The sequence below is a fragment of the Engraulis encrasicolus genome, chromosome 24 (assembly GCF_034702125.1).
Source record: "Engraulis encrasicolus isolate BLACKSEA-1 chromosome 24, IST_EnEncr_1.0, whole genome shotgun sequence".
Lineage (NCBI taxonomy): Eukaryota > Metazoa > Chordata > Actinopteri > Clupeiformes > Engraulidae > Engraulis > Engraulis encrasicolus.
The window spans coordinates 43,272,615-43,296,884 of record NC_085880.1 but is presented as its reverse complement, the minus strand read 5'-3'; the positions used below and the strand labels follow the sequence as shown (position 1 = coordinate 43,296,884).

Sequence of the window (24,270 nt, the reverse complement as noted above, 5' to 3'; positions counted from 1 at the left end):
GGGGGCCCACCAGGGTAAGGGGCCCACCAGGAAATGCCCTGCTATGCCAGATGGCCAGTCCAGGCCTGCTAAAAGTGCGCCAAAGGAGTACCTGACAGATATGCCAGCTTCATTTAGCTGGCCCTTGCTCCATGAGTTTCCCTATTGCGTCCATCAGAACCCTACCACTGGCTTCTGTATTTACAGCAATCAATAGAAATATTCTGGCACTGCATCCCATGGGATGTCTCGTCGCACCAGCAGTCGTAGCCTGACGCTAATTAGACATGGATAGGGCTGGAACGATACACTGGACTCACAATCCGGTTTGTTTCACAATTTTTGTCCTTTGGTTCGATACACAGCACGATTTTTGAAATAGGCTTAAGGCTGTCTTTTAAAATGAATCAATTTACTTTTTTCACAATTGCCAAATTGATTAAAAAAGCAGTTTTAGAGGTTAAAAGAAGCAAAACAAATAATGATGATTTGAAGCTTGGAAGCACTATCACATCATGCTATGTGGTTGTTTTCTGGACTGAAGGATAACAAAACTGTGAAAGGGTGTATCACGGTAGACTATTGCCTCCTTGTATCGCGATAGAGTATCATGACTGCGTAACGCAATTTCTCGGTTTGATACAATGACGTTAAAGCCCTGGACACAGGGCTTTTTCTAGGAATTTTTGGCATGAGGGAGCATCATGGCAGGTTGCGGGGGGGTGAAGGGGGGAATTTACTAGGGGCGCTCAAAAAAGTAATTTATATATTTAAAAAAAAAAAGAAGTATGAGGGTGCACCCGCGGAGGTATGAGGGTGGAGCGCCCCTATTTCCCCGTTCAGAAAAAGCCCTGGACATACTGTATGGAGGTATGGACAAGAAAGACTGTGTGATTCAGCACAGTGACAAGGCTGTGACCAAATTCCTATGTACAAACAGTTGGTTTTTTGCCATAATCAGAGAGAACTTAACTATGGATTATACTTTACATTTAAGTTTCTTGGATGGCTGCTAAGCTGTGAGTGTGTGGTGTACGGTGTGGGCATGCCCTTTGCATTGGCCCCTACAGCATATACAGTGCACCCAATAACGCCCACATGCAATGACATTAGTACAAATCTATACCCCCTTCCAACATGCATAATCTTTATTTTGTGCTCATTATTGTCCTAATTACGTAGAAAGAAAAACCATGGGCATCCAAATATGGATTTTTGAACAGGCCAGGCCTACTCAAAAAGCCATATAAAGATCTGGGTGGATGGGTGGGTGGCCTTCTGGATTCGCTAAGATCGTAAACCGTGTGGCCGCTCACAGATGTTCCCCTTTAAATGAGGTGCTGCAGCTGGCACAGCACACCCCTGATGCCGGCGCTGGTTTTGCAAGATGCCATGGGGCTCTACATCTGTTGTTTCCTGTCCAAACATTAATTCAAGACCATTTTACCTCCCCGTTCCGTTCCTTGTGTCTGGGATACTAGGAACAGGGCCGCTTACAGCTTTGGCTGGGCCCAGGGCAAAGCTATCTGAAAAGCCCCCAATCCATGCAATACATACAATGTGATGAGGACTCAATTCTGGCCCCTTCCTGGGCCCGGGACAATAACCCCCTTTGTCCCCGCCTTATTAGCTTGCCTGACTGGGAGAGTGCCTCTCTGCCTGCCGGCCCGCCTGCCTGCCTGTCTACCTGCCTGCTTGCCTGTCTACCTGCCTGCCTCCCTGCCTGCAAGCCTACCTGCCTGCCTCCCTGCCTGCCTACGTGCCTGCCTGTCTACCTGCCTTTCTACCTGCCTGTCTGCCTGTCCGTCTGCCTGCCTGCCTCCCTCCCTGCCTACCTGCCTGCCTGTCTACCTGCCTGCCTCCCTGTCTGCCTCTCTGTCTGCCTCTTTGTCTGCCTGTCTGTCTGCTTGCCTGCCGACCTGCTTCTCTGCCTGTCCACCCGCCCGCCTGTCTGTCTGCCTCTTTGTCTGCCTGCCTGTCTACCTGCCTCTCTGTCTCTCTGCCTGCCCCCCTGCCTGGCCGCCTCTCTGCCAGCCTGCCTTCCTGTCTGCCTGCCTGCCTATCTGCCTGTCTGCCTGCCCACTTGCCTGCCTGCTTGTCTGCCTGCCTGCCTGCCTGTCTGCCTGCCTTCCTTCCTTCCTGTCTGCCTGCCTGTCTGCCTGCCTTCCTTCCTTCCTTCCTGTCTGCCTGCCTGCCTGCGTGGTCGCCTCTCTGCCTGCCTCCCTGCCTGCCTCTCTGCCTCCCTGCGTGGTCGCCTCTCTGCCTGCCTCCCTGTCTACCTGCCTCTCTGCCTGCCTGCAAGCCTGTCTGCCTCCCTCCCTGCCTGCCTGCCTCTCTGCCTGCCTCCCTGCCTGGCCGCCTCTCTGCCTTTCTGCCTCCCTGCCTGCCTCTCTGCCAGCCTGTCTGCCTCTCTGCCTTCCTGCCTGCCTGTCTGCCTGCCTGCCTCCCTGCCTGCCTGCCTGCCTGGTCGCCTCTCTGCCTGCCTGCCTGCCTGCCTGTCTGTCTGCCTCTCTGCGTGTCTGCCTCCCTGCCTGGCCGCCTCTCTGCCTGCCTGCCTGCCTCTCTGCCTGCCTGCCTGCCTGCCTGCCTCTCTGCCTGCCTCTCTGCCTGTCTCCCTGCCTGCCTGCCTGCCAGCCTGCCTGTCTGCCTGGCCGTAGCCATAGCTTCTCTCTCTCTGCCTCCCTGCCTGGCCGTAGCCGTAGCTTCTCGCCGTGCCGTAACGGTCAACAGGACCTACGTCGCCATGCCTCTAAACCCTGACAGCTACAGCTGTGAGGGGATGCGTTGGGGCAGATGGTCGGGAGCTCTCTCCTCTTGCTTTGTTCACTGTTCAATGGGGCTGCCTGATTTTTTTTTCTCTCTCTCTCTCTCTCTCTCCCTCCAACCCTCTCTCTCTCCCCTTGCCTCTGATTTCTCTGCCAAGTCTGGCAGTGGTGGAGGTGTGGGTGGGTTTGGAGGTGAGTGCCAGCGATGCGAGTGAGCCGAGTGAGTGAGTGAGCGAGAGAGTGAGCGAGCGAGCGAGTGAAGAGTGAGTGAGTGAGTGTGTGAGAGAGGAGGCTGGGGGGATAGAGAGGGCTATAGCAGTGGTCCCACACCACCACCACCTCCCTCCTCCCGTCCCCCGTCAGACCTGGTGCCATGTACACGTATCTAAGTACCGGTGTGTCAGGTGGCAGGTAGGCTCTGGACTGGCCATCTGGCATAGCGGGCATTTCTCTGTGGGCCCCGCACCCTTGTGGACCCCTATTTTCAGAAATAGGGGTCAAGTGAATCAGTTCTGTGAGGCTAATTATGAGGGGGGGGGGGGGGCTTTAAGCCAAAAGTTGCCCGGGTCCTATTTCTCCCCCATGCAGCCCAGCCCAGGGTGGCAGCAGGCTCTGGGCAGCTGCACTCGGCCGGCTCTGCGCGTCTCATCTGGCAACATCTGCCTCCCCCAGAAGTGCATGCAGGTCCTCCTGCACGCCACCGCTAATTGGATTATAGGTAGATGCCAATACACGGCCGCCCGCCACGGACAGGTGAGCAGCTGTCCACTCTTTGAGAGCTCCGTGCGTGCCCGCCCGCACGCCTGCCTGGCCAGCCAGCTAGTCCTGACGCCCCAAATCAAAGGCATCAGTAATCAAAGTATTGTGAACTCAGCATGAAATTGTGATGGAGTGAGTGGAGTGGACTATAGTGGAGTGGAGTGGAGAGGAGTAGAGTGGAGTGGAGTGGAGTGGAGTGAGTGTCTGGAGAGAGGCAAATAAAGCTTCGTTTTGTTGAAATATTTTTTTGGCAAGTCAGAAATGCTGGAGAGAGTTAGATAAAAGCGTGTGTGAGAGAGAGATGTCTGATGTTATCTGTGCCTAATTCTGAGTGGCTTTGTTTGTTCTTTTACAACACGACGAATAGCCTTACATTTTAAAAAGTGAGAAATCATTATTGAATTGTTGTTGAAAATGATACACCATTAGGTCTACACTACTACACACAGCAGCAGGATTATTGGCATCTGGAAAAATGCCTTCAGACAGCGCCTGACCACATCATTTTTTTTTAAAATCCACCTCAAGGCTTGTTATTGTCTTTCGTCATCAAATCAGAGAAACATGATTATGTGTGAATGTGAATGCTTGGCAGCATGGGGCAATGTCTGTGCACTGCTCGTGAAGACAAAAACACGTGGCACAGCCCTCCACCTATTTTTATTCTGCCGTTCTTTAAAAAAAATAACACAGTAGGCTATGTAACTGATTATTCCTCTCCTCCGGTAGAGGTTGTCAATTAAAAAAGAATAAAAATAAAAATAGACAGTGCTGCTAGCATGGAATAGATGAAGTAACCATGCAGGGTCGGATTAATGCACAGGGGCTAGATCTGACTGCTGCCTAGGGCCCCCCACCTGCCAGGGGGGCCCTGATTAGGCAAAAGGGAAAGAATTGTGACAAGATGCAATATTGAAAATTTCATCTGTCGTGTCGAGTACAGTTGGTATATTATCCTTAATTCATAGCTCATAATTATGTCACTATCTGTGAAATTTGCCTTTCGGGGGCCCCCACAGCAATCTGTAGCCTAGGGGCCCCAGGCAGTCTTAATCCAGCCCTGGAGGAAACATGTGAGGCACATTCAGCCCTCACTGGTAAGGGTAACAGAGACCTCTAGTGGTGAAAAATAGGCTACTGTATGTAGTAGGCCTAACTGCTACCTTGCACAAGGTACGGTTTTCATTCCGTTGATATTAGAACAAACCGAAGAAAAAAGCAGGACCACTTTTACCAATAATCAATCAATCATTCAATCAATATTATTTAAATTGCACACTGTCATACATAACTGTCATTTAATGTGCTAAAGATTGAAGAAAGAGAAGAGAAAGAAACATATACCATGAAAGTATTATAAATAGTAACTATCAACAAAGGCTGATGAAAAAAGGCTGTTTTTAATTTATTTTTAAAACATGATACTGTTGGGGAAGTTCTAATTTGGACAGGAAGCTGATTGCAGCATTTGGAAGCATAACGACTGAATGCCATTTCACCCTGTCTGAGTTTGACATCAATTAGGATGATATTGCGATGTTTTAAACTCAACTCTAAATCTCACTGGTAGCCAATGACCTAAGTAGGTACTCCACTAATGATCTAAACAGACTAGCAATTGACTAGGGCCCCAACAAAAATACCCTAGTGGGGCCCCCAACACGCAACCCTGCCATGGAAAATACCTGCAAAAATAATTTGAAATGCCATCTCTGCATTTTGCCCAGGGCCTTGAAATGTGTTGAACCACTGCTGGAAATAAGAAAAGATATTAGGAGATCGGCTTCAGTGGCTCCCTATCAAACCCCCATATCCTATCACCTGCATAGTCACCCTTACCTGTAAATTCCTCCATTGACTGATTGCTGCCTGCCTTGCCGACCTCCTCGCTTTGTCCACAGACACATACACACTTTTTAATGATGATATTGACGATGATGATGGTGGTGGTGGTGGTGGTGGTGGTGGTGGTGGTGATGATGATGATGATGATGATGATGATGGTGGTGGTGGTGGTGGTGGTGATGATGATGATGATGATGATGATGATGATGATGATGATGATGATGATGGTGGTGGTGGTGGTGGTGGTGATGATGATGATGATGATGATGATGATGATGATGATGATGATGGTGATGGTGGTGATGGTGATGATGATGATGATGATGATGATGATGATGATGGTGGTGGTGGTGATGATGATGATGATGATGATGATGATGATGATGATGGTGATGGTGGTGGTGGTGATGATGATGATGATGATTATTATTATAATGCTTATTATTATTATCAGGGAATTTTACCTCACCCCTGTTGCCACCAAGGACCATATTTACGTGTCCTGTGAATTTTATGCCATTGTAGTATTTTATTATTGTTGTGCTGTATTTATCACTACACACTATTTTATTTGTATTCATTTATTTTCATTTTATTTCATTTATTTCATACTAATTGTAAATGCAGTTATTATAATATAATCATTATTGTTGTTGTTGTTGTTGTTGTAGCCTAGCCTAATTATTATTAGGCCTAATAGAAGATAGGCTGTTGAATAGGATCGGATGTTATTTTAGTTAAAAGGTGATGTAATCCGTGAATCAAACCAAAAAGTTGAGTAAAGTAGTTAATTCAGATTTGTAATCACTGCTTATCAATAGGCCTATATAGGCTTGGTCAGTGGCTTGGCAAAGGCAGAGAAAGTCAAGGCAAGGCATTTTTGTGTGGTGATGGACCTATCCAATGAAAAGCTTGAGCGTAGTATCCCAGAATGCAGTCTGAAACTGTGCGCGCGAAGTAGCAAAGTAGCGCTAGCGTTGTGTCACAGTCTATTGCACCGTTACTCAGGAATATATTGTTTTATCGGTATGTGTGGAACATGACAGAGTTATAAGGTAACTAGTGAATATTTTGTTTGTTTGGTTATGTTTTGTTGTTGGGAATCTTTTGACTTGTTGCTGCTGTTGGCTGGCTGTCCTCACCAACTCTACTAGCTGCTGATGCGTCTCTAAGCTGATAAGCAGGTAAGACAAACAAAGTCAACATCACCAGAGACTGAGCTTAAACCAAGCTAAAGTTGGACTTAGAAAGCTGTTGACGATGTTTCGTTCCTCTTCTGTGTAGTTGCCATACTGATTGCTTGACAAACGACAGCTTCAGTTCCTAACTTGTTTTGAGACCTACCTAGCATAGCTGTCTACCACAGCAAGCTTAGCAGATGTGGTTTCTAGCTCTTGTTGTGCAACGGAAGCTAGATTCTACATTTCAGTCCCTGGATCTTTAAACGTGCATGTCACCTGGAAGGCACTCGAGCTGATGGTAATACATGAGATATTTGATCCATTAAGTTTTTCACCAGAAGATCTGACTTGTTCTCTCTCACACAACCCCCGTAACTTGGGTAACTTGAATGCTGATGTTATTTGTCGAACCAACAACTCTGACGTACAATGGCGTATCTTGATGTGAGACCCTTCCGTCTACTCGTATGTTACTCTGACTCAAAAATATCAGTTCGTCAAGTCGTGTTGTTCGTTTGGATGTTGTTTACATCAATGGCATAGTTGTTGCGAGTTTTCCCCATAGCTATCCAGTTACGTAACAGGTGTTTGTTGTTGGTTTTTTGTCCTCCTGACCAAGGTCAATAATGCAAAGTGATGTCTGTTTTCTGACTTGCTCTAGGTCACTTTAATGCCAGGGATAAACGCCTCGACGATGGCTAAACCCCCCTCTACAATTTTAAAAGGTGTGGTTCTTCAAAAATGTTGTAACTTTTCATGAGCTCTGCACTTAGCTGTATCCACTATCACTGTATCCAATAAGGCTGGTGGTCATACCAGTTCCAGTCACTGTTTTGTCAACACTGTCTGACTTTTCCATTGCTCGTTAACCATGAAGTCATTACAATGTAATATAATGATTACATGATGCCATGTGTCATATGTTGTCATATGTTGAGGTGTCTGTGCTGTGAAACTGGATTCAGAACTGGTTTCTCAGTAACAGAAATCTTTCCTTTCCAGGTGTTGTCGCGTTTGTTGACGTCTGGTCCACCAGTAAGCGTGAGAACTTCTCAGATGGCTTCATCACTCAGCTGACTGAAATGGGGGCAAAGGTTAGTCAGTATCATTTGTTTCTCTTATTTATTAACTTTTGGCAATTTCGGTGAGCACTCAATTTTGTACAGAATGCTGTTTATTTGTTGTTTGTGATGAAGAGGCAGGTAAAGTGAGGTGATAAGATATCTAATCTCTTGTTCTGTATCTCAGATTTCATACATTACACTTAGCTGACACTTTCATCCAAAGCGACTTACAGTTATTTACAGGTTATTGATTACAGTCCCTGGAGCAATGTGGGGTTTGGTGCCTTGCTCAAGGGCAATTCAGCCATGGATGGAGCTGTAGGGAGAGGTAGAGGTGGGATTCGAACTTACAACCCCCACATTGAAAGACAACCTCTCTGACCATTAGGCCACGGCTGCCATATAGTATGCTTTCTATTAATATTTTATTTTTTCAAAAAGGCTTTATTTTGAATGAGGAGACGAGAGTAGTTTGGTACTGTAGTAAATCATGGGTAAGCGGTTAGGGCGTCAGACTTGTATCCCAAAGGTTGCCGGTTCGACTCCTGACCCGCCAGGTTGGTGGGGGGAGTAATTAACCAGTGCTCTCACCCATCCTCCTCCATGACTGAGGTACCCTGAGCATGGTACCGTCCCGCTGCTCTGCGCCATTGGGGGCTGCCCCCTTGCATGGTGAAGCATAAATGCAATTTCGTTGTGTGCAGGGAACACTTAGCTGTGTCACAATGACAATGGGAGTGGAGTTTCCCAGTTGGGCTTTCACTTTCACTAGTGTGCTGACTCAAGCTGAATAAAATCCCCTGTTCAGCTTTGACGCTGCACCACTGGCTCTTGCCAGCCAAGCCATCATCCTTTCCCCCATACATAATTAATGGATGGGCCTGAGTGACTTGGCAGTTGGCACCAGGGAGACCTGAAGTTGACTGGCTAATAATGACTCTGTGTTTAAGCACTCTTGGCAACTTAAGTGTAGTTTTGCAGACCTGCCAACAGTGTTTTATGAGTGTTAAGTCAATGTGTGTGTGTGTGTGTGTGTGTGTGTGTGTGTGTGTGTGTGTGTGTGTGTGTGTGTGTGTGTGTGTGTGTGTGTGTGTGTGTGTGTGTGTGTGTGCGCGTGTGCGACTTGTAATATCGGTATGGTGGTTAAGACCTTCCTATCTCTTTTGTCTGACTTGTTCAAAGAAATATCCTAATTAAGCAAACCGGTGAAGCAAGACACAAGAATAAGCATTTGTTGAGATGACCTGTCAGTGGTAAAGCACGTCCACTTGTTTTCCATTTTAACATTTTGTCCATTTTCCATTTCCATTTTGTCATTATGGACAAAGTAAACAATGGTGGTCTTCAATGGTGGCAATGGCAGTTGACTAACCGCATAACCCGCATAAACGCACCCAAAAGAACGGGGGCGCTGTGGCGCAGCGCGCCAAGCCCCCCACATTTGGGCTTTTATGCCCGCCCCATGGGGACCCTGGTTTGAGTCCGGACGGGGTAATTTCCCAATCCTGCCCCATCTCTCTCTCCCACTCATTTCAGGCCAGCATATCCTATCAATAAAGGCATAAAAAGCCCCTAAAAAACACACAAAAAACTCACCCAAAAGCTATGAAGCGTCACTGGATTGTTATCAGAGCATGAACGACATGAGCGACAAAATTGACAGAGTATGACTGTTAAAAGCAGAAGTACAAACGATCACTCGTGTTGCTCAAATTGCCTCTTGTCACCCAAATCACTTTTTTTCTCTCTTGTCTGCAGATCCTCTATACCAAGTCAATTATTTCTGTCGCCGTTATCACTCTTGTTACGTTTGGTGTGTGTTCGTACGATGAGACATCAGTTAAAGGACATGCCCATAAGATCCTGGTGTTGCTCTATAGCAGCTCGGCTCAGTCAGAAGTCTGAATAAAAGTAGGCCTGTCATGATTAGTAGGATTGCAAACTGTAGTACTATATACTGCCCTCATGTCTTTTTTCTGGTAGTCTAGTAGTTGCTCTTGTGGACAAAATAAACCCAAAAGTAGAAACGGAGAGGAGTCTGCCCGTATCTTTATCTGGGCAGCATATAAGTCATCCTCTGCTGCAGGGGTTCTCAATCTTTTCCAACTTGGGGCCCACCTGAAATTCTAACAAATGTTTGGGGCCCGATCTATAACCTGATAAACAATAAAACTCAAATGAATCAACAGCAACACACACAAAAAAATTATTTTGATTTTTAGAAAATTATTGCAAGGCCCACTTGGAATACCTTCAGGGTAGGGATGTTAACCGGTAACCGGTTAACCGATAGTCGACCGGATCAACTTTAACCGGTTAAAATTTTCTGCCACCGGTTAACCGGTTGTAATAATAATAATAATTATAATAATAATTTCCTCCCAAAAAGCCCCCAAAAACGATAATTTTGAGGTTTTAGTACGATAATTCAGCATTTTCCATCTGGCAACAGTGGCTGGACATGGCAGGTCCTGTCTGCGCAGCAAAAAAAAGGCTGATGTGAGAAATTAAAAAAAAAAAATCAGTGCTGTGCACAACACGAACGTTGTATAATTTAAGATTACCGGTTAACCGGTTAACCACCGGTTAATGAGTCTCAGTAGCCGGTTAAGAGTTTTTTCCAATTTTCGCCATCCCTACTTCAGGGCCCACAGTTTGAGAATCACTGCTCTACTGGTTAGTAGTGCCTTTGTACTGTAGCTCAGTGGGTAGAGTGGTGGGCAGTTGAAATTGACTGGATGCACTGTGCTGTAGGTGTAGCGTTTTGAATCCCACCTGACCTGGGCTATGTAATCATTGTCTGGTGCCTGGCACTGATGAGATTGGATGGTGTCTGACCTGGTATTGCTCCCCCCGGGGTCAGCTCTGACCAGGGCATGAGGACAGTAATCTTCTCTCTGAGCTGGCAAGACAGTGGAAGGAATCTATGGACACAGTTAGGGCTGCACGATTATGGAAAAAAATCATAATCACGATTATTTTGGTCAAAATCGTAAACACGATTATTAATCATGATTATTGATTTTTTGAAGATTATTTTGAAAATTATAACAAGATGAAATGTATACGGGATGAGCAAAATAAAATTAATTGCAATAATTATGTAAAAGGCAATAGCATGAAACTTAAGTGAACAGATTTCTGGCCAGAAACACCCTGTCAGTATGTTCTGGCGTCAAGGGCGCTCTCAAAGGTAGGTCACTATTGCCATGATTAAATCACGATTGAAATCACGATTTCGATATCACGATTTCGATTTCACGATTATATCACGACTTTCGATTATTTTGTATTAATTGTGCAGCCCTAGACACAGTCACACATTCACCCATTCACACAAAATGCCTTGAACCCCTTACTATTAGGCTGGATATTGTTGATACTGCAAATTTGACATGACAATCTCTAAAATGGGACACATTTGAACCATACAGCTGTTTCACAAGACAAATAACGTCAATATTTTGTCAATGTTGACAAAATATGTAGTACTAGTTAATGGGCAGTATAGTGCAGGTCTTGCCAACTATTCCAAACAAGTGTGAAATTGTGTACTTACCAAGTGTTCTTCTGCCTTAAATTCTGTTTTCACTCAATTTTGACAAAATCTGTTGTTACTGCACTATGCCTTTTGTAGTGCAGTGTACTGTAGGTACACTTGCAAACTATTTTCAAACAAGGGTGAAAATGCATCCTCATCAAGTGTTCTTCTGCTCTTAACTCAATTTTGGCAAAATATGTAGTCACTCCTCCCACCCAAGTGCTCGAGGGCATCAAGGATCCAGACCAAAAATGAATTGCGAAGTAATAAATGTGAAATCTAACAGGTGTGAAAATGTATCCTCACTAAGTTGTTGTTCTGCTTCTCTGCTTCTGTTTCAGGTGTCTAAAACCCTGAATAAGCATGTGACCCACGTCATCTTCAAGCATGGCCACCAGTCCACCTGGAGGAAGGCGGAGAAGATGGGCCTCAAGCTGGTCTCCGTCCTCTGGGTGGACCGGTAAGATGGGATCATTATCATCATTACTTGGCATCAACAATACATTACATTTAGCTGACACTTTTATCCAAAGCGACTTAGTTATTATTAACTAGTACAGGGTATTGGTTACAGCAGAGACAGTCTAGATTGAGACGGGACATATGGCGGCCATCTTGGTGACGCCTTCGGAGTGCTATTTCGCGATTAAGTAGACCAGATCTGAGAGTGAATGGGAAAAATGAATGGGGAAACTGAGTATAGGACGGGGAAGAACCCAGCGGTTGTGAAAACCATATGGTTGAAACCACCGTGAAAAACTGATCAATCTAGACTGCTTGGTTGTGTTATACGAGTCAAAACAAAGCTTTTTAAGCCACTTTTCTCGTTTTTTTTGACAGAGTGCAGGCGCAGTAGTTCCGTAACGGCACGAGAGCAACGGCTTTTCACAACTGAGCATGCGCATCATTTTGCGTGCGCCGATGCAGCCAGATGATTGGATCACTGGCACCGCAGCTCAGCAGGCACATTAGCCTTAGTCTCACTGCAGGGCCAGCCCCGGGCTGGCCCGGACAAAAGGGGGCTGACGGTGATCTCATCAAAAGGGGGCTAGGTGCTAAAGATGGCCGCCGGGCCAGGTTGTGGGGCTAAGGGCCGCTTTCCCTGGCCCGTCGAATTCGATGGGCCAGCAAGCACCGCCGAGGCTCGGAGGCGGGGTCAACCTCGGGCGATATAGCCCACGTGCGATATAGCCTACCAGACCTTCGGCGATAATAGCGCAAAAGCTAAATAAGCCGACATAAATGTCATGTGTGAGTATTTGTGAGACACTTTTTATTGGTGTCCAGTGGAAAGCATGCCAAATCACGATAATGGCACAAGAGTTGGCGGCTAAAAGCAGAAAAAAGCCGACATGACTTAGCTATGACATCCCAAGTTTAAGTGTAGTGGTGCCCATGATGCCCTGATAACAACAAAAAAGTTATGTTGGCTAAATAACTTTAAAAACACAAACAGAAGTGCCAAAGTTGCATCTTATGAAATTATGCCATAAGAAAGCCAAACACCCCAAACTAATAATTTGCCCAGAATTTAGCGATAAGTCCCCCATGCAGCCACATTATTATACAGTAAAGCACAGCTGTTATTGACTTAGGCCTATTTAAAATCATCCTCACTCTGCTGCCCTAGTGTCTCATGTTTTGCAGACATACTAAACCATAGGCATACGTTTTGCAGACATGTGCCATAGTGCGCACACTTAGAATTCCCTGCAGGACACACACCGATGTTATGCAGATTGAACGACTTGTAGGCTACGCTACTTCCGTGGCTACTTTAATAAATAGTCGCTATTCCCCTGGCTCATCATTTTCTATAGCAGCTGATGAAGATGCTATGTCTCCGGGATTTGGTCTCTTTTCACATGGTAACTTATTCAATTACCTGCACATTCACCATGAATAGACAGGTGGCACGCCGCAACGAGGGGGTGTGTCGCTATGTCCGGGGCTCATAATTTTCTATAGCAACTGATGAAGGTGCTATGTCTCCGGGATTTGGTCTCCTTTCACATGGTAACTTATTCAATTACCTGCACATTCATGTCTCGCTATGTCCGGGGCTCATGCTTCTGTGCGCTATTGGGGGGATTAACTGGGCATGTTCGCACGTCTCCTTCTGTTCACTCTCAGTAGTCGAGCTGCTCGTATTTTCATGCGTCTTTGTCTTCTTAACATGCGCTGCGTCCCATACAGCTTCTGAATCGACAACTTTGCCATGTAATAAAACTGTTCTTGAAAGGCAAGCCATTTTCTTTGCAGTTCTTCTCGTCTATGTCCGTAGGCTACGAGCCAAACGGCGACCTGCTCCAGCAGAGTTTGCTCAATTTTCTTCTCCTTCTTTGTCGTTGTTTTGTTGTTGTCCTTCTGTGATTTGGGGCGAAAGTGGGCTGTGCCCGACTGACGTTTCACAAACAAGGCGTGTACCTGAATGTGCCTGGGGTCGGCTATGAGTCCGATCAGGCAAAAAATGGCCCGGGGCCGGCAGCTCCGAGCCGGCCACTCTCCTGAGCCCCGGGCGGCCCCGGGCCGCTGAAGCGCGGCTAATGAGACCAAGGCTATTGGCTCTTGTTACCAGAAAGGCGGGAGATGTGCGAGTAGACGCCATATTTGCGTTACGAATCTTCACCGTTAATTTCTATGTACGATGTCTGATGGCTGTCCCATCTCACCTTCCTATCAAAATCTCTGGTTACAGTCCCTGGAGCGATGTGGGGTTAGGTGCCTTGCTCAAGGGCACCTCAGATATGGAGTGAGACAGGGTTGGGAAGGGTGGGATTTGAACCTGTACCCCCTGATCTTAAGCCCATCTCCTTAACCACTAGCCCACGGCTGCCCAAGGCTGCACGATACACATTTTTTTCACCTCCGATACGATCCCGGTCCGCTATTGGTACCAAAAGCACCTATGCATGTATGCCAAGTTATAACTCAGAAAAGGAAGTCAGATAACAGGAAACCAAGAAATGATCCCATCCTGAAAACAAATATGCATCTGTAATGATTTATAATTAACATTACTGCTGGCTCAAGGCCAGTATCGAAAATTTTGGGGAAATTCTGATGCAATCCGATCTCTGAATTTTGTTGATGTCTGAACCCGATACAGATACAGTATAGGATTCGCCCCATCATCCCTACCGTTAATCCCTGATCAGATACAGCCGTGTCCTGTCCGTCACGCCATTTCACAAATGGGTATTGATTAGCTCAATGCCCTGGCCGTCTATTCATACGTCTCAGCACAGTTAATGGTAAAACTCTTCTAAAAGGGGCCAGATCTATAAACCTTTCAACCTTGCTTCCAACTATTTTCAGACCTAAGTAAGTATGGTTGATGGCTCTTGCAGATTTTAGGGGATAATTGGTGCCAAAGCCTTGTCTTGAAGCTTGAAGGGTATGTAACCCATTATAGCCTGATGACTTGTACGTTGTTTGATCTTTAGTGCCTGGAGACACATACATGCTGCATTCAGGCCTTTGAGATTTTAGCTTGTTTAGCTAAATGAACACATTCTAATGCAAGATGAGGGTCTTATTTCATGTTTTATGTGCACCAGAGGCTAAAATATTTAGGTTTTTATAGGCTGAGGGCAACTTTCCCAACAAGGGCTTTTTTGCAGGTGCTTGAGGCATCAATGGGTTAATGCCATGACCTCCTTAATAGGTCTATAAGGGACGGAACAGCCATCACCACCTCTAATGAGAGGGGGGCAACTTTTTATTCCTGTATTTATTTATTTTTATTATGAAATAGAATTTGTTAAATGTTTCTCATTGGCAGTGGCTTTGCTTCCAAAATATACAATATAGCAATGTGTTTTTGAAAAGGTAGATGTTGCTGGAAAAAATGCACCGAAACTTCCCAATGCAAGCAGCAAGCACATTTCCAACTGCCATTCATTTATTTTTTATTTATTTTTTTGTATTACCGGTAATTTACTATTCCTTATTAAATGGCTGTCTTTTACGACTGTCTTTTCTGCTGCATATCGGCAGCAATTTCTGTTTGCAGCCACAAGATGTCGCTGTTGCCTCTAACCTCCTGTCTCCTCTCCCCAACTGTGCAGGTGCAAGAACGAGGGCCAGCACATTGAGGAGAGCTTGTGCCCTGCGCTGAATGAGGAGAGCAAGTCTGTACTGGTCAACAAGCGCACGGTAAGGAAACATGGGCCCTAGCCTCCTCACTACTGCCCTCTTTGCTGTCTATGTATACCTTTAAGTATGTCTGTCTGCATGGGAAAGTAAGAAACTTAATTTCAATTCTTTGTATGACCAGTGCATGTAAAGAAATTGACAATAAAGCCGATTTGACTTTTGATTAGGAAGATTGCTGTGAGCGTGCGTACGTGCATGTTTGGGTGTGCGTGCACTTGCGTGCGTGCACATGTGTGCGCATCTGGGCGTGCGTGTGCGCAACTGCACCTGCGTGCGCGCACGCATGTGTGTGTGTGTGATGCCCATCCCAGTTTTACACAGAGATAAAAGCCTGTCACAAATGTATCCAACCAACTCTGTATCATTGATCGTGATGTTCTCATATGTTGACCAGTTCACTCTGTGAAGTCTTGTAGCAGCTACAACAAAACAGTGGCAGGGTTTGTGCTTATTCACTTTGATTCTACGTTTTGACACACACACACGCACAACTCTGCTAAAATCTCCCGTCTCTGTTGTTTAGCATAAATGTATGCAGCCTCGGGATGCTCCCGCCAGGACCCCGGAGAACGACAAGCGGCTGAAAAAGAAACTGGAGAAGATGATGGAGAAGATGGTTCCCTCATCACCTGTGGGTAAGAAGAAGAATAGTAATGATGATAAGAATAATAACTTGAAATGCACTCAAGAGAGTGCAGACCTCCGCCAAAGGAAGCTGTTTGATAGAACATTTGACAATGACATTCTGAAGAATCTTTTTGAAAAAATCCTGGTTCAGGATTGTGATGCGGATCACCACCAAAGTTTAATCACTTGTTCCTTTTGTCATTTCCAGCAACTCCACAAAGTTTCATCCAAAACGTTTGTGCACGCATGTGTGTTCATATGTACAGTATGTAGTATAGTGTGATGTGTTTTTCTTCTATTTCTCTTTCTTTACTCTTTAGCACATTGAATGACGGTTATGTATGATAGTGTGCCAGCTATAGAAATAATATTGATCGAGTGGTATTAATTGATTGATGCCTCTCCATATCCACCAGGCCTCCTACGTTCAAAAAGCTCCTGAAATCACATGTATTCACTGAGGCCTATGGTCCTTAACCACCCTGCCCCCCAACTCCACTTCTACTCCTCCTCCTCTCTTCTCCCCTCTATTTCTCTTGCCCCATCTCCTTTTGTAAAGCGACCTTGGGTCTCATGAACCGCACTATCTGAAACTTATTATTACTATTAGGGATGCAAATTATCGATTAATTCATTAATCATTAGTTGATAGCCTTATCGATCGACTTACGATTAATTGATAAGCAACGTTTCCCCCCGAAATCTCAATGTTTCTCGAATATAAAACTACCAAGTTTAAAATTTTTAATTAAAAAGTGAGATAAAATACCACATTTAAATTAATTCTATTTCAATTCTTTAATCCAAAGGTGATTTAAATATTCCCACTATTCACGCCACTCTTCACACACACTCTTCACATGCCCATTTCACCTGGATCTCTTGTCAGTGGAATTGTCGATTAATTGCGATGAATGTTTTTTTTAATCGATTAATGCATTGATCGATTAAAGTCGATTAATCGATTAATCGTTTGCATCCCTAATTACTATTATTGTTCTTCTTCTAGTGCCCACCTGGTCTCCGCTGATCATTGACGAGGAGAACGGCATCATCTACAGCCCGTCTCTACGGCGTGCGGAGGCCATGGCAGAGAGGCTCAGGGAGATGAGGGAACAGAGGGAGAACCTCTCTCCTACAGGTACACACACACACACACACACACACACACACACACACACACACACACACAGGCGCATGGCGGAGGCCATGGCAGAGAGGCTCAGGGAGATGAGGGAACAGAGGGAGAACCTCTCTCCTACAGGTATGGCTGGCCGCGGCTCAACACGTCGCACACACTCACGCACGCGCACACTAACACACGCACACGCACACACACACACTCAATACACACCGTAACGCACGCTCAACACACACACACGCTCACGCTCACGCTCAACACACACACACACACACACACACACACACACACACACACACACACACACACACACACTCAATACACACCGTAACGCACGCTCAACACACACACACACACACACACACACACACACACACACACACACACACACACACACACACACACACACACACACACACACACACACACACACACACTCGCACTCCACACACCCATAAACACGCTCAACAGACACACACCCACACACACACACACACACACACACACACACACACACACACACACACGCTCACACACTTCTTAGCTGACAGAGGTGGCAGCCGTTGTGGTCTGCTGCTGTAGCTCATTTGCCTCAAGGTTAGACGTGCTATGCTTTCAGAGATGCTCTTATGCATACCTTGGTTGTTGCAAATGATTTATTTTTTATATTTTTTTATTTATTTTTTTAAAATATATTTTTAGGGGCTTTTAATGCCTTTATTTTTGATAGGACAGTCTGAGATGGTGACAGGAAGCAAGTGGGACAGAGAGACAGGGGAGGATCAGGAAGTGACCCTGGCCTGACTTGAAGAGGGGTCCCCGTGGGCATGCAAGCCCAAACGTGGGGTCTTAGTGCGCTGCGCCACAGCGCCCCCCCAAATGATTATTTGAGTTACTATTGTCTTTCTATCAGCTCAAATGAATCTGGTCATTCTCCTTGGACCTCTGGCTTTCACCATGGCATTTTCGGTTGCTGTACTCATGCGCGCTAGATATGTGTGAATAGTCAATCAGCAGTTTCTGAATTTGTCATATCAGCCTGTCTGACCCCAACAACCATGCCACGTTCAAAGTCACTTAAATCACTGTTCCCTCCCATTCCAATGCTTGATTTGAACGGCAGCACATCGTTTTGACCATGTCTACCTGTCCAACTCATCGAGTTGCCACCATGTAATTGGTTGATGTAGAAATTTGTGTCAATGAGCAGTCGGACATGTAGTGGCCGGTGAGTGTATGTTCATGTCAACTGCTGCTTATGTACGTACTTGTCTTTTCAGCCTCCCAGATGGTGGAGTCCATGTGTCACGAGGGTTCCTTGAAGCCTGCCATTGGGAGCACTCCCCCCTCCTCCTCATCCTTCTTGCAGATGCTGGGTAATGAACATGTGCCAATCACTCGTATCACTACTACCATATTGATGGCTTTTTTTCTTTTTTCTTCCACACCTCCTTAGGCCAGGTGCATAGGAGTGGAACCACTGTGTCACCAATGTTGAGATGAGAAAGCTCCCGCACACTGTTCACGATTTGCAGCATTTTACTTGCGACATTTGGTCAATAGACTGAAACGTTGCCAGTAAAATGCTCCAAATGTGAACAGTGTGCGGGAGCTTTCTCGTCTCAAAGACGGATGATGAAAATGTGCCAATCACTTGTGTCATTACCATATTGATTTTGAAACTGTTGCACTCTGGTTCTTGACCTACTTGAACAAGCGCCACCTTGACCTCATCATGAGACAATGCCCTCCTTAGTATTCAAAAATAAAATGGGCTGATGCAACTCAGTGGAAACTAATGGCAATTGAGTAGACAAGTAATGAAATCATACAATCACACAATAAGAAGCTTAAGCACATGGTCAGCTTGTGATTTATCAGTAAAAAAAAAAGTAATCAGTAGTTAATTGCTTGGAATGGTTGATGATTATGATTGATGTTTTCTGATTGTAATTTCTGCATTTCCACAGAAGAAGAATCTGATGACGACTCGTCTGCTTCACGTCTGGGCCTCTCCTCCACCCCCGACGCCGGCGCGCAGCACTCTGGGGGGGCAGCGGAGGGGGGGCAGCAGCAGCTGCTGTGCCTGAGCGCCTCCAGGAGCGACTACTCTGGCCTTGGCCTCTCCCTCTCCTCCTCCTCCTCCTCCATCGCCCCCTCACAGGAGAAGAAGAAGAACCCACACACACACTCACACACCCGCAAGCTGCTCGCCTCCACTCCACTGTCCGGAACCACGCCCCAGGGAAGCTCAGCAGCAGCAGCAACCTCCACGACATCGTCAGGTTCCAAAGCTCCGTCCTCGTCCAATCGCAAGGGCCGCAGCAAAACGCCTGCAAAGCGCCGCTCCACAAAACAGAACTCATTGGACAGCTATTTTTCCCCCACACTCCCCAAAGAGATACAACACACTGTGATGGTTAATGACACTTTCAGCAGTGATGGAGAAACGTCTTCTAGAAAGTCCTCTGTACACGAGGGTGAATTGAAACTGACACCTCCTGGCGATGACTGGAGCGTTGTTGAGGAAACGCCATTGAGGGGCTCGCCAAACTTTACAGAGACTCGGACTAAAACCGACAGTCTTGTTAGTGAGACTTGGACTGAAATGATGGATGGTGGTAACGCCAAACGGACCTCCACATCTCCCGTTCTACCTGTGATTAGGAAGGCCGTAAAAGACAGGACACTCTCCTGCCCTGAAGCTGCTAGGCAGCCGACAAAACCGCCTTCAGCTGTGTCCGCATTGAAGAAAATCTCAAAGTGTTCAACGAGGCGTTCGCCAGCCGAAAAAGGGGGAAACGACGAGGACGGCGCGTTTGAGGACTATTTCTCATCCAGCGAGAAGCCCTCGTCGCGGCGCAAGACCTTCTGCCTGGACTTCCTGCCAGAAAGCGACCTCTTTTCCCCCTTCGAGCAGACGGTTAAGCCTTTCAAGCGCAAGAGGAGGAAGAGCGGAAGTGAGGAGACGACGAGTAAGAGGCACAGACACGCTCCCGTGAAGGCCGCCGACGTCTTGGCAGACACGACGTCGGCACTCGACGGCCCATCTCATGAGGACGAGCCCTGTTCCAGTAGCAAGCTAAAGAGAACTCCGCGCCGCAAGCCTGTCGGCAAGCAGCAGCAGCAACGGTCGGCTTCTGGTCGCAAAGACAGACAGAGGACGAAGGCTGCTAATGATGATGATGATGGCGGCGGCGGCGGCGTTGATGATGGTGGTGGTGAAGAGCGTGTGGTGGAGCAGGAAAGGGAAGGTCTCCCATCCCGACCCAAAGCCCCAACCCCTGCTGATCTGAAACGCGAAAGGCTGGCACTAACTGTCTTCGCCTCCCCGATGACATCACGAGTCGGTGTCACCAGGGGCAGAAAAGGGACGCAAAGTATGTCACTCTCCGCTCTTATTGACTGAAAGACTTCAGTGCAGTGTTTTTTTTTCTTTGTTTTTTTACTTTTTGTTTGTTTTTAATCCATTTAATGTGAAAACACCCCTCTTGATGTTTACGCTGTTGTCTTTTTTTTTTGTCTTTTGAATCCATTTAATGTGAAAACGCCTCACTTGACGTTTGCACTGTTGTGTGTTTTTAAATTGTCTTTCTTGACTAAACAATTACCAGCCTTTTTAAGGATAATATAACTAAATATTCGTGGACATTATTTTGCCATGATTTGCAGAGAAGTTTGCGTAAGCGAAATGTTTTGACAAAATTTCAAAACATTAATCAAGTTCTAAGGGTTTTTAGTCTTAGGACTGCATTTTATGAAATTAAGGGAGGTTTACTTAAGCAAAATGTTTTGACTAAATTTCAAAACATCAATCAAGTTCTAAGGGTTTTTTGGTATTAGGACTGCATTTTATGAAATGTTTGGTGGGATGTGAAAGCAGTGTTTAGTAATAAATATTACTATGTTTTAATTTTTGAGATTGTAGTCATTTCCTCTGTTTTTGTGTTGTTGACGTCGGTCACACCTCTCCCATCGTACTCTGGCACACACAGACACATGCACACACACACACACACACACACACACACACACACACACACACACTCTCTCTCTCTCTCTCTCTCTCTCTCTCACTCTCTCTCTCTCTCTCTCTCTCTCTCTCTCTCTCAGTCTCTCTCTCAGTCTCTCTCTCACTCACTCTCTCACTCACTCTCTCAGTCACTCTCTCTCTCTCTTAAACACACACTCTCTATCACCCCTTCCTTCTCTCTCCCTCTCACACACACACACACACACACACACACACACACACACACACACACACACACACACACACACACACACACACACACACACACACACACACACACACACACACACACAGAGTCATGAATGTGTTTGTTTCAGCTGAGTGAGGTGCACCTGTGATCTGTGCTCTGCCCGCCTTAACTGACATCTTTTTCTAACCCCTCTCTTCTCTTCTCTTCTCTTCCTTCTCTACTCTTTTCTTGTCTTCCTTCTCTGCTGTTTGTTATATTTTTCCAGCGTTGGGCAGAGGCAGTAAAAATGCCCCTGAAGGTCTCAGGGACAGCAGTGCGGAAATGTTTAGCTGTCAGGGTGGCGCAAAGGACAAAAATGTGAAGGTATGGTCATCCAAAAACCCCTCCTCCTCTCTCCATCTTCAAATCTTCTCAGTTTTAGTTGTTGAGGTTAGTTTTAGATCAAAAGAGCATAGACATCAAAAAGACACCAAGGTTTTGTTTTCATGCATCGTTAACTTGCAGAAGATCCTTCTGCAAAAGAATGAAAAAAAATCTTGTTGTTTGACATTTGGTCTGTCAGATTTTTTTTGTTTGTTTAAAGGATTTGGTACCTACTTTTGTTGGAATACGCCTTTAGGGAAGGAAACTGTAAAATGTGGGTGTGACGCTGGAGCTTGTACTTGTACTGTGCTGTGCTGTGTTGGAGGAACTTGTTATGTTTTGCCGGTGCACTTCCATGCGGCTGTGTAGACGGGAGTCGACGTCTCTCTGTCTCTTGAGGTGCTCCGTGACGCACTGCTCGGCTTCGCTGTGTGCACTCCTCTCTCCACTTCCTGTGAGCTTGCCGCTTTTGGTGCGTCGTCTTTGCTGCTCATCTGCTCACCGCACCGCACCTGGCCTGCTTGCTTCTTTTGGGGGTACCTCAGCCTTGACAAAACTTAGCATCTCCACACAATATATGAAAGCAGCAATCTTTCATCCCCTCCTGCTGAAACCCTCGCAGATACATGTCACTTTTTTTGTGTTAGTTTTGTTTCTTTGTGAATGCCGTCACCCTCGATTCCAGATCATGGGCAGAACAAAGTGTGTGTGTGTGTGTGTGTGTGTGTGTGTGTGTGTGTGTGTGTGTGTGTGTGTGTGTGTGTGTGTGTGTGTGTGTGTGTGTGAGATGGCGATCAGTCTTTACAGGTTTCAGAAGTGACCTCCGCCCTGTGCCCTCCTCCCTCTGCTGCTTCTCATTGTGAGCTAAAAGCTGAGCAAAAAAAAAACATTGTAACCTTTTTTTTTCCAAATCAGAAGATATCAAAGGGAACGGGTGATGACCTAGTGCTTTCCCAGTGATGATGAGGGGTGATATAGACATGAAGAAAAGAGAAAAAAGAAGCTCTTGAATGACGAATGACAGGGTTCCTCTTGTCCTTTACAGCCTGGGTTTGGAACGCAGAATGCGCTTTGAAGTAGCCCTAGGCCCGATTTGAAGGCACAAGTGTGGGTGTGGGTGGCTGTGTGTGGGTGAAGTCTCTGTTATCCTCTACCCTTTAATGATGTGCCAGTCGGTTATATACTCTTAATTCATTAACTGGAGTCTCCTTTTGACATGCCGATTCATCATTGCCCTGTTTTGTTTTGCGAGAACGGCGGGATTTGTCTTGATCATTAGCGACGATAATAAACCCACGCTAGGCTCTGCCAAGTGGGCTTGGTGACTGACGCAAGTTCTGGTGCTGCCGCAAGAGCGGCCTGCAACATTTCCAAGGCTGTTGAGGCGGTTGTTGTTGCTGCGCTAGGCTTTGGTATCCTTGGTAACTACGGCAACTGATATCGTTTGGGTTCTATTTTAGACGGCGTGCTGGCTGGGTGATTGATTTTGGCATGTTGTTGGCATGCGCTGGCTGCACAGTTAACAAAGACACCTACGAGTGTTGCTTCCCCACTCCAAGTCAAGGAGAAGCAATTGCATAATTTGGCAGCAAGGTAAACAAAGCGGCCTTAAACTATTCCATCAGGTCAATGTTTTACATTACGGTTTGATACTGGTAAAATTGATGTCTTGGTATCTCAATTTCTGCACGTTTTAAATCACAAAGCTCTTTCAATCCAAGTCAAGAATTGGAAGGAATTCATTTTTTTCACCCCTTCCAGGCAGCAGCATCAGTGTACTTTTTTCCCCTGTGAAGTAGAAGCACGTAGGTCTTTTAATAGGCAGTGTGGAACCCCGGCTTTGCTCCTCCGCCAGGCCACACCACACTAGGGCTGGGCAATATGACGATATATATCGTTATCGTGATATAAAAGTGTCTATCGTGACCTTTCTCCTATATCGTTTATATCGTGAGAGTAATTTTTATCAATTTTATACAATTGAATATCATTTAATTGCATTTCATGTTGTCACAATACACACTATAAGTTCATGTAACTGTAAAAATTAGAATAAAAAGATCCATTTTAAAGAAAGGTTGTTTTGCGACATGAAAAAATAAAGAGCAAACAAAGAGAATAATTGAAAACGGGTGTAATTGTGCTATATCGTGATGTATATCGTTATCGTGATATGAAGTAATACATATCATGATAGAGGTTTTTATCGCCCAGCCCTACACCACGCCATGCTACGGAAGGAGCCAGAGCGGGCCCGAGCCGGGACTCCCTTTTCTTCGGCCGTGTGAATACTCAGCTCCAGTCATATCGGCGGGAGCGCATGGGCCACGGTGAACTGAAAGGCCTTTTTGCTTTTGTCATACGCCAAAAGAATTTCCTCCATTTGTGCAGGGACACATTGGAAACGCGCTGCCGCCACTGTTCACACCGAGGCTTTTTGTGGACATCGTCGCCTCCTCCTCCTCCTCCTCCTCCTCCTTTCTTTCTCTACAGGCGACGTGCTCCACAGCTCCCTGCCCTTTTCTTGTCCCCCTGCCAGGAACGCGTCCACTGCACTGTGATCCAGGACAAAAACATCCTCACTCCATTACGTGCTCTTGAAGAGGAGGACTTCTAAGAAACTC

General features: G+C 46.0%; 1 protein-coding gene, 1 long non-coding RNA gene and 1 other non-coding gene across 4 annotated transcripts in view; all 3 read left to right on the top strand.

The window, feature by feature from the left end:
* Positions 1 to 24,270, top strand: part of LOC134441509 (uncharacterized) — a 258,170-nt gene that overhangs the window by 70,453 nt on the left and 163,447 nt on the right. The gene's annotated exons all lie outside the window — the stretch shown is intronic.
* mcph1 (microcephalin 1) overlaps positions 6,305 to 24,270 on the top strand; it is a 63,593-nt gene continuing 45,627 nt past the window's right edge. The window contains exons 1-10 of one of the 2 annotated variants that reach the window (XM_063191054.1): positions 6,305 to 6,532; positions 7,191 to 7,254; positions 7,532 to 7,623; positions 11,476 to 11,594; positions 15,205 to 15,292; positions 15,816 to 15,927; positions 16,929 to 17,060; positions 18,341 to 18,436; positions 19,031 to 20,440; positions 21,549 to 21,646. In XM_063191054.1, the coding sequence (XP_063047124.1) occupies positions 7,200 to 7,254; positions 7,532 to 7,623; positions 11,476 to 11,594; positions 15,205 to 15,292; positions 15,816 to 15,927; positions 16,929 to 17,060; positions 18,341 to 18,436; positions 19,031 to 20,440; positions 21,549 to 21,646 (2,202 nt within the window). In that variant the 5' untranslated portion in view covers positions 6,305 to 6,532; positions 7,191 to 7,199. Of the gene's footprint in view, positions 6,533 to 7,190; positions 7,255 to 7,531; positions 7,624 to 11,475; positions 11,595 to 15,204; positions 15,293 to 15,815; positions 15,928 to 16,928; positions 17,061 to 17,125; positions 17,184 to 18,340; positions 18,437 to 19,030; positions 20,441 to 21,548; positions 21,647 to 24,270 lie in introns of those variants that run through there. The other variant, XM_063191052.1, reaches the window with a different exon arrangement.
* On the top strand, positions 10,402 to 10,498 carry LOC134441913 (Z30 small nucleolar RNA). Its single transcript, XR_010033242.1, has one exon. It is a non-coding gene; the product is annotated as a Z30 small nucleolar RNA (small nucleolar RNA).